This window comes from Galeopterus variegatus, unplaced genomic scaffold (assembly GCF_000696425.1).
Source record: "Galeopterus variegatus unplaced genomic scaffold, G_variegatus-3.0.2 Scaffold4548, whole genome shotgun sequence".
NCBI classification, from domain to species: Eukaryota; Metazoa; Chordata; class Mammalia; order Dermoptera; family Cynocephalidae; genus Galeopterus; species Galeopterus variegatus.
In genome coordinates this window covers 138319-148957 of record NW_007730659.1, presented here as the reverse complement: position 1 = coordinate 148957, position 10639 = coordinate 138319, and the positions used below count along the sequence as shown (strand labels likewise).

The 10639-nt window shown below is 47.7% G+C and overlaps 1 protein-coding gene across 4 annotated transcripts in view; it reads right to left on the bottom strand.

Moving 5' to 3' along the window:
- The window catches only part of UPP1 (uridine phosphorylase 1), a 21647-nt gene that overhangs the window by 9603 nt on the left and 1405 nt on the right, over positions 1-10639 (bottom strand). The window contains exons 1-2 of one of the 4 annotated variants that reach the window (XM_008587804.1): positions 10578-10629; positions 2615-2679 (exon numbers count right to left, since the gene is read on the bottom strand). In XM_008587804.1, coding sequence (XP_008586026.1) covers positions 2615-2658 — 44 coding nt within the window. In that variant the 5' untranslated portion in view covers positions 2659-2679; positions 10578-10629. Of the gene's footprint in view, positions 1-2614; positions 2680-5689; positions 6001-10435; positions 10454-10577; positions 10630-10639 lie in introns of those variants that run through there. The other 3 variants (XM_008587806.1, XM_008587805.1, XM_008587803.1) reach the window with 3 other exon arrangements.

Below are 10639 nucleotides of genomic sequence, written 5' to 3'. Positions count from 1 at the left end.
TGAACAACAGACACTCAGGCTCCAGACACTGAGGGGTCACACTTCTCCCTCTGCCTACATCCGACAGCTTCTTCATTTCATGTTTCTCAAATGTCCCTTCCTTTGCAGTCCCCTAGAGTGGTATCCAGATTAACTCATACTAGACAGAAAAGTACAAAAGATTAAAGATAAGGAGTGGGGGGGGTGCTGCTTGACTGTTTCAAGGGCAAGTGTTAGGACATTTCAGAGATCTCTGGGCTGATAATCAGCTGTCAACAGTGATCACTCATGACGTGCCAACTGCACGCAGGGGCCATGAGACTGCACCCTGGGCAAAGATGCTGTGAATCCTGCTCAGGAAGGGCAAGCAACCTGCCTGCGGCACAGAAGCCACATCTGTGCCCCTAAACACCACATCCTCCTGACCAGGCTGTTTGGTTCTCCAGATTTAGGGGGGTGCAGCATTCTTTGAAGGACCAAATCCAGAAGTATGTGTGGTTAGGACCATCCCTAGACTTTCCCAGAAAGCCTTTTTGATCTCTAGGCCAATCTGAAATTCTTACAATCATCACACAGGCACAGTATCTCAAGCTCCTTTAATGACAATTACTTTTAATGTTATCATGGTTCCTGAGCTCCTTCAGGATGTTACAAATACACAGAGTACAAAATAGAATGGCTACCAGGCATGCTTCAAAATGACAAAACAGGATGTGATTAAGACAACTTTGTCACGTATTTCAAAATAGAAAACCTTTTTCATAGCAATTCCAGGAAGAGGAGGAGAAGGAAATAAGGTGTAACCATAAAGATCAGCAACAATTTTATTATTTCATTTATTTATTTATTTTTTTAAAAGATGACTAGTCAGGGGATCTGAACCGTGGCCTTGGTGTTATCAGCACCATGCTCTCCCAAGTGAGCAACGGGCTGGTCCCAGCAATGATTTTAAAACATATAAATTTGACACATACCATAATGAACTGAAATATGCTCCAACTTATTTTGTAATGGATTTAAAAATAACAAGTTAAAGGCATATTATTTGGATAAATATTTTCTGGCCTACAAACAAGTGACTTTATCTTGCTTTATTCTGCCACTTTATTCATTTTACAAAATCCACTGAGCACCTGCTATGAAAGAGAAATGTGAGATGAAAATGAATGAAAACTGGCTACTGATCCCAGGAGTTTATCAGTAGGGAAGAGAGAACACTAGCAACCATTATAGAAACTGGCCCAAATGTCTTAGGACAGGTACTCATGGGGACAGGAAGAGAATAGGGGGAGAGGTACCAGGGCAGAGGGTACTAGGGAAGGGGGAGAGGGAGAGCCCTAGGAAACATCCACTAAATCTAATACAAGCTGAACACCGTGCTGGGCACACAGAACACAAAGATTAGTAAGATACAGCCCCACTCACGGAAGGTTTTCAACTTTGGGGTAAAAATTAAATTATTAATACCTAGCACATATTAATTCATTTGATACAACTATGGTATAAACTAGGTACTGTCATTAACTAGTTCAAGGTCACATCCTTAATAAGAGGCCACACCCAGAGCTCTTAATGCCACACCTAACTGCCTCTGTAGCTGGAACAAAAGTAAATAGTTGGCAATAAAACCAGGGAGAATAAAATAATTACTGAGCAAAGAGAAGGAGTAGGTCCTCACCAAGCCACGTGGCCCTTGATCACCCAGCCCTGCCTTCTCCAGCCTTCACTTCTACCCCCCTCCCCTGCCTCCCACTGGTCCTCAACCTCCACCCTGGAGGGGTCGGGGGTGCTTCCGAAACTGTGGTTAGGGCACTTTGCCTGTCAGTGACTGAAGCATCAGGGATACTATTAGAAAAAAGTAATCTCTGCAGGTAATGTCTACAAGGCATCCAGAGACGTTAAGACAGACATCAGGACCTAAGAGGTAGAAAGGAGGCAGGTGAGTTGTCCATGTGGAATTATGACTTGGATATTTGACTGTTACGTGAGAGACCAGAGAGGTCTCAGGGCCCCGGGTAACCACAGCAGAGGTGGTGGACAAATGAGTGGTGAAGAAATTAGAAAAATCAGTGGATTTAAAGTACACGTAGGAATCAGAATGAAGTCAAGAAATTCTTGCTTTTCTTATTTTTATTTTTTTTTGGCCGCTGGCCAGGACAGGGATCAGAACCCTTGACCTGGTGTTATAACACCACTCTCTAACTGAGCTAACTGGCCTGCCAGAAACCCTTGCTTTTCTAGCAATGCCCAAACATAAAAAAGGAGTCATGAGACACACTCACTAGAATTATGACTAACTGCAAAGAAACAAGGAGAACATTTAAGATTCAGAAGCAACACAGAGCTGGGAGACAGCAGCCATATATAAAAGAAAACCTCCTAGACACAGATTTGAACTTTGAACTAACTGCCTGGTCTTCAGAGACATGTCCCAAGGGTTAAGAGCCAGTAACCAAGGCCCCATACCCCAAAAAGGGTCTTTGATCATCTGACTCATGAGCCTCCCAATCCATTAATCCCTCCAGGCCTCAGTCTGTCATAAGAATCAAATGCGTTAATACGTGTTACATTTTTAGAAAAATTCATGGCACAAAGTATGCACAATAAACCCACCCCACATGGGTGGGAGCCTTACTTGTGATTTTCAAGTTCCTCTGCTTCAGCTCCTGCGAATGCCATTCTTTCAATTGAGGCAGGACCCTAAGGAAAAAACATCACACAGAATAGAGTGAATCCACCCAACAGGAACCAAGGTCGTGCGTAGCCCTAGTAAGGCAGGAAGTCAGCGCAATGAAGTGGAATTCTCTACACACTTACATCAAATATATTACCTAAGTGTGTAAAGTGTGTGTGTGTTTAGAGGGCTGCTAATTTCTGAGAGGAGGTAGCAAAAATGTGCCAAAAGCCCCCATGGGCAGCACTCCACACTGTAGAGAACCTGTCCCTGTGTCCCTCTTTCCCAGCCCAGCAATGGTCAGGACCTCATTCACCCCATCAACCACACCTCTCTGCCTCACCCTTCTAGATCTTAAGAATCCTCTTCCAGATTTCAAAGACAGATGAGGGAGCAGGAGGGACCAGGGCAAAGGCATCAGCTTGGGGACAGGAATCAGCCTGCTGCCCCGCCTACACTACAAAACCCAGAGGGAAAAAAGTTGCATGTACATAACCAGTCATTTTATTGGGAGTGAACAGTCAGAAAACCCCCGAGACTACTTCTGTGTGTGGACAAGGGCAGAGTTCTGCCAGAGTGCTTTGGAGGAGACGGTGGCTCCCACTCGGAACTTGGCTAATGAAGCAACATGTCCCTGCACCCCTGCACCGGCCAGGCCCCCAACTCCCCGGACAGCCTCGCAGGATGGCAAGGTCCACCTAGATAAGGAGAGTGAAGCACAGGATTCACAGCATGATCCAAGGGTCACAACGACAGCCAGCAGAGCCTGCGAAGTGTGGCCACTTTCCTGAGTCCAGGCCATGGCCCCAGGCGCGGCTCTCCCCTACGTCTCATCAGTCACTGATCACCAGGCCAAGGCCCCAAAGCTCCCATTTTGGAGAACAGGATTTATAACTGTTATTACCATAATATGCTGACCATTTCAGTAAATTCTGAAGGCCAGAGAAAACTACAGTATTGGGTCTGCAGCCAAAATTTTCCTGCAGCTGCTGGCTTGTCTCCCATCGCTGGCTTCTGCTGTCCCTTAGCATTTACAAGACACTTCTTTGGCCCTGTTGCGGTCCAGCTAAGCGAAGCTAAGGAAGGGACAAGTTCTAGGAGGTGCCACCTTCCTCCTCTATCCCCAGGGGTCACATCAAGCACAGCGCAGGGGAGGATCACTTAGGAGCTGAGCGTGCAGAGGCGCCAGGAGCAGGCTCCCTGGTCTGCATTGAGGGAGGAGCTGGCAGGCGGCTGGCGCCTGTGTTCCCGTGACGCCCCATGAAGGATCCGGGGCCATAGACGGCTACAGTCACTTCTCCACTGAAAGCAGCAGGGTCTGGGGTTAAGCAGAGTCCTGGGGGTCAGTTTCTGTCAGTAGACGTGTTCCCCTGTAAGAGCAGTGCCTGCTTACAGCTACCTCTCCAACCTCTTCACCCTCCAGGCATGCTGTGTTTTGGGGTTTTTTGGGGGGTGGGGTGGGAGCTGGTGGGAGGAAGCAGCAGCCCAGGGGATGGGCAGGGGAAGTCAGAAGCAACCTCCTTCCCTTGGAGCAGCCTCTGAATCAGAGAAGGTAGAGAGTTGCCTGGGAGACTCCCCAGGCAAAATCTGACCCCTATTTTACAGAAAAGGAAACCAAGTCAGACAGAGCTTCCTGCCTGGTCCTGCAGAGTGAGGGTGTTTTTCTCTAGGCTTGGCTGCTTTTCTTTCCTCCAAACCAGAGAAATTTCAGCCAGATCAGCAGAGAAACCAGCTCCTTTGCCAGTCCTTGCCCTCAGCTGCCTCACACCCTGCTTCCCCGTGTGATCTGACTACTGGTAGGCTGTGACCTTCCAGAAACTAACTTCTCTCTACCCCCCAGCCCAGCACTCAGCAAGGGTCTACTGAACCAACTTCGTTTGCAGAGTTGCAGACTTCTGCAGAGCTCCAATCAGAAAGTTCCCTGCTAAATCACTTGGGTGATGACCACGCAGGCCAAGTTTGCCTGGAGGGTTCTGGCATAATTATCAGAGGCACTTTTTCACTATCCAAAGGATCTGGACCTGGAGGATAAATTATATGGTCACCCCACTCACCAACTGAGAGATCAAAGGTAAAAGGAGATCCTTGTGCTGATTACCAATGAGGCAATTACAATTTAGGGACAGAGTGCTATGTTTCAAATTCAAAAGAAACATGCAGTTTGAGTACTGTGTTTTGTGTTGTCCAAGAAGACTAAAATCCTATAGCAGAATAATGTGTTTTTCTTTTGCAGTCTTGTGAATGTATTAAATGTATTGCTCTTATGAAAATAAATAAAATTCAAAAGCTTTCAGGCTAAAAAAAAATGGTGAATGAAGTTGCATGCTGTTTTCCAACCTTCAAAGGCTGGTCACGTGTGGCCCCTGGAGATTAGTTTAGACAAGGAGGGGGGCGGACCGGGACCCAGTGTCAACTGCATACTCTCCATTCCAGGCCACAACTTAAGCATCAGACAAGAAGCCTTCTAGTTACCCTTTTTAGCTGCAGGAGGAAACACCTCCAGGAGCACCCTGGAACACCCCCGCCCTGCCCCTGGCTCCTGCAAACCGAACATTTTCAAGTACTGCCTTTTGTTCAGCTTAACTCTGCATCTTGTTTTAATGTACAGGTTATTCACAGAATTTTAGGCAATATCTCTGATTGCTTTTTAAATTGTTTTACTGAATTACAATTATGTGCATCCTGGACATTTTCCCTCCAACAGATAATATGTATAGTTTATTTCCCAATGACATACATCTGATTTTGCAAAATGAACAGCCAGACTCTTTATCTCAGATCCGACACCAGTGCAGCCTTCCACTCCCTGTTCACTGCTTGGCTGAGAAAGGCTGATTTGCCAAACCCAGTCCCACTGCAGCCACTGTCTACCCCAGGACAGGCGCAATTGGTTCTGCCTTTCCCCCTCACCCTGCCAAAAGCTACAGCTATTCCTTCAATAACAGGGAGAATTCTGGTGCTTGCCTGGGTGCTTTTCGTAACATAATTAGAAAGGGCATAAGTGTCTATAAGATACCAGAAAGTGTTAAGCATTACCTATATTAGTCATTTAAGAAATCTGAAATCTCCTGTGAAATAAATGAGAAAAGCAGGTGTTCCCTGGAGCCTCATTGAGTGTCTATAGAGTTTAGATTCCACTTGGTGTAAGAGCATCTCCTATGACATGTGCGATCTGGAAGAACCGGGACGCTGAGAAGCTGGAGTTCAGCGTGTGTAACAAACCCAGGAAGCCAGGAGTCAAGCAACGAAGGGCAGCTGTGGAGAGTTGTCGACATGCACAGGAGGTCTACTTACTTCACTGATGGAAGGGAGCAGAAAAGAAGACCGCTAACCCAGCCCGCTCCTAGAAAGCAGCAATGGGTTCTTACTGTTTCCTGACTAGGAGCCAGCCTGGAAAAGATGTGGTGGGAAGAGGACCCTCTAGACAGGAACAACAGCACCAACAAGGCCAAGGGGACACAAAACCCGTGAGACCTAGTGGGAAAGAAGCGCTCAAATACAGAGAGACTAACAGGTCAGCGTCAAAATAGAAACTGCACTTGGCCCCAACTGACCAGACTAAATATCAAAATGGAAAAATGCTCAAAATCACTAATCATCAGAGAAATGCAAATTAAAACCCCAATGAGATATCATCTTACCCCAGTTAGAATATCTATTATCCACAGACAGAAAATAACAAATGCTGGTGAGGATGCAGAGAAAAGGGACCCTTCCTGTGTTGGGGGTGGGAGTGTAAATTGGTACAATCACTGCGGAAAACAGTATGGGGGGGGGGGTTCCTTATATTGTTTTCTCTGTTTTTAGTAGAACTAAAAACAGATCTACCTTATGACCCGGCTATCCCACCACTGGGAATATACCCAAAGGAAATGAAATCAGTAGAGCAAAAAGACACCTGCACTCCCATGTTCATCGTAGCACTATTCACAATAGCCAAGAGATGGAATCAGCCTAAACCCATCAGCCCACCATCGGATGAATGGATGCAATCCTATTCAGCAATAAAAAGAAATGATATCCTATCATTTGCAGCAACATGGATGGAACTGGAAACCATCATGTTAAGTGAAGTATGTCAGGCACAGAAAGTCAAATACTGCATGATTTCACTCATGGGGAATCTTTTAAAAAAAAGTGATGTCATAGAATTAGTAGAATAATGGTTATCAGAGGCTGAGAGGGGAGGGGAATGGGAGAAGGGGTAGACTGATGGATTTTGGACGTGGCTGGCGCCACTGTACACAAAATAAGCACCAGCATTGAAATAGCCGCCGGCCTCAATCTTCCACTCCAGCACCAAGCCCGTCCCCCCTTCCCTTTACGAGAAGCCTCCTGACTTAGAAACAACTTTCCGGCTTCTGCATAAGCGCAGTTCTCCACCCAGTTACATCAACCTAATGGTCCCTCCCCCCGTACATTTCGTGACCAAAAGCTAATATAAACTCTCGCAAACCCATTGTTGCGGCTGTCCCCCATTTTTAGGGCAGCCCCAGGCTGTCCTCCATTTTGAGTACAGCCCACCAGATTTTCTTCCTTTAATAAAGCTTGAATGGTACCCTGCGTCTCGTCTCACTTTCTTTCACTAATGGCTACAAAACTATGTTAGCTACCCTAGGTGAATCATTGTGCAGTATACGTGTGTATTGAAACAACACACTGTACTCCATAAAAATAAGTACCAATAAAATTGAATAAAGAAATAAAAATAAAGAAATAAAAATCAAAATGGAGCCACTCACTCTGAAGTTCTATGTTACCAAACTAAAACTAAGTTGTTGTCTGACCTGAGAAATCAGGAGAGATAACAGCCAATTTCCCAAACAGGCCAGTCTCAATCCTTCAATCATTGTAGAGATCAAGTTTCCCCAGTTTTAATCCTTAACCTGAAGTAACCCAGGCCAGACAAAATGGAATCACCCCTGCTAAGTTCTATGTCACTCAGGTTGTGGTCTGACCTTCCAGAAGTCAGGAGAGCCATTTACATCAGGCCAGTTTAAATCAATAGGTATGATAATGAAGTTCCCTCTATGTTAACTCTTACACAAAGGAGACAGCCAGAAGTAACCCGCTGTTAACTAATGAGTTATTTTTCTATTGTCCTGTCTCCCTTTCCCCACATTACAAGGAAAGTAACTTTGAAATGTTCTTTGTTTCTCCTTTATTCAGGCGTTCTGTTAGCCTTTGTTACTTGTAACAAGCTTCAGAACACTTCTCTGACTGTCGAGTGGTGTTTCCCAGGTCAATCCTTATATTTGGCTCCCAATAAACTTTATAAAATTATTTCTGCCTCAACAGCCTTAATTTCGGTCAACAAGATGTCCCAATAAAAATATTTAGCATCATCCTAGGAGTGACTGGGGCACCTTAAAGGTTTTAAACAGAAAAGGACAGTCAAGAGACTGCATGTTGGATATATGTGAAGGGGTCCTGAATAAGCTGCTGTGGCATAAAAATTATTTTGGGCTAAAGGTGCCTGAGGGAAGATGTCAGACTGAAGCTGATTTTAGAAAACATTCCTTCTAACGTTGTACCGTGATACTCTCCAACCACACACTGAAAAGAAAACTTCCTGTTTCCTGAAGACAAGTTTTCTCTCACCTCTCTGGGACCCCATGCTCCTTTCTACACAACAGGAGTTTGCTAGTTTCACCGGGCCTGCAAGTTCTGCCCCTCCCCCAGCGGTCTCCCAAACCTGCCTCAGGCTCTCCAGGGAGAAGCCTTTGCTGTGGGCACCTGGGCTCCTTTTCCTGTTGCCAGATCCAACCTACTATTCTAATTCTGACGTTTTATTGTTTGTTTTAACACATTAAACTCAGATAGGTAGGTTTCTTGTGTAAATAGTTTAGTGTGTAAACGTAATACTTTTTCGAATAAATGTATTTTAAAAGCAAATAGTATGAGAATAAATGTTCAGTATTTACAGAGAAGGAAAACCAGAAAGTTTCACTTTGTTATATATTTGTTTTTCATATTTTGTATTTTTTTAAACAAAGTTTGCATCAATTTTATGATCAGTAAAGACAACCAAATCCATTTTGACAAAAAGCCAATGTAAAGAAAAGCTAGTTTATCCTTTTTAACTAAAACAATGCCCACCTGGGCTGAGACTATTGTAACCAAGAGCATAATTTGTGCCCAACAAACCTGTGCAGAATCGAAGAGGTCTGCAGTAATGAGGCTTATGTGGAGGACCAGAAGGTCCATTTGGCCTCTGAAGAAGGGAAAGAAGTAATGGAAGGCTGGCTAAGTGGGGGAGGTGTGGGCCAAAATGCAGATGGCAGGACAAAGTGAAGGGAGAACAGACAATGGCATGCCCTAGGAATGGCTCAGCAGGGCTTATAACTACCCAGATTAAGACATTCTTTGTATTCAAGGAAGTAACACAGTTTTCTAAAAGCCAAGGTTGCAGCAAATAAATGGAACCGTGGTCTTTTAAACCCAGAAGACACCAGGAGGGAGGAAATGAGCCAAAGAGAGACCAGGCAGGGGACGAGGGAAGAAAGCAAAGAAAGGACAGAGAGGTCACTGGGGCGCATGCCCCACAGGAAACGGCCTTTTCTACTCCGGATCTCAGCGTTTCTCTGTAAGTCGCCCTCAGAGGGGAGCAGCTTGACACGGACAGACTTCTGCAATGGGTGGCCGGAGACACACGTTCCAGGTCAGGACAGTAAGGCTGCCGGCGAGTCATCGCGACCTCGATCCACCTCGCCAAGCCTTGAATTTGGAAAGAAAAACGAGACGTGCTGCCAGCCGGGGGGCTGCAGAAGACCCTCGCAGGTCTAAGAACAGGGTGCCATGTAAAAAAAAAAAAAAAATAGCATAGGGGCCCACTCCCCATGCAAATTATATTCGTGTCACATAACAATGATAAAGTGTCTCTGTTGAGCTGCCAGACAACTCGACGCCAATCATTTACGCGGTAACATTTTCTTAAATGTTAAGTCGATGGATACTTGAATCCACTCTGACTCTGAACAATCCCTCGAAATGAAACTTCACTCCTCCCCCATGAAAAGGCTGGTGGGGACAAAACGTCACTTCGTAACTGAGGTCACCAACTCTTTTCTTCTGGGGGGCCCAGCTCAGTTCTAGCGGCTCTCGCACTCTCTTCCCTCCCGGATTGGGGCTTCGAGAAGCGCCGGTCCGCGCTCTGCTCTCCACGCTCGCAGCGCCTCCGCCAGGTGGCATCGCGGCCCGGGGCCTCTCCTTCGGCCGCGCGCGGCAGGTAGCAGGGACTTGGGTAGACCCGAGGCAGCGCATCCTCCCGCCCGACCTCTCCACACACCCTCCTCCCTGCACCCCTCGCTCCGCACACCCTACGCGATCACCCTTCTGCCGGGATACCGCCCCGCGCCGGTTCTCGCCTGCCCCGTGCACACCCTGCACGCGCACCCTCCCCTGGCCCGCTCCGGTTCTCCTCTCCCGCCCCGCGTACATCCGTGCGGCGCATCCTCCTCCCCGCGCACCCTCCCCCGGCCCACGCCTGCCCCGCGCTCATCCTGCACGCGCACCCTCCTCCCCGCGCACCCTCCCTCGGCCCGCGCCGGTTCTCGCCTGCCCCGCGCCCACCCGCGCGGCGCACCCTCCCACCCTCTCGCCTCCCCGTGCTCCTCCCGCGCCCTTCCCGGCCGCGCTCCCGACACGTCCTTCGCAGCTGACCGCCCGGGTCCACGCGAGCCTCAGTCACTTCACCTACAGGGATCATTACCAAGGAAGCGGAGGAGCGAACATCGTGCGAGGTGAGAACCGAAAGTAGAACCCGCCCGGCGGACGACTCACCGCTCAGGACTCGCTACACCCGCTGCGCCATCGGTGCGCATCGACGCGGGCGACAAAGACCTCGCCCCGGGGGCCGAGGAAGGCGCAGCTGGCGGGAGGTTCGCGGAGGGCAGGGCCAGGGGCTGCGCGCGGGACCACTTACACGACGGAGCGACGAGCAAGCTGGGTTTCGATCCAAGTCTGCGCGTCCCGCCCGCCGCGGCC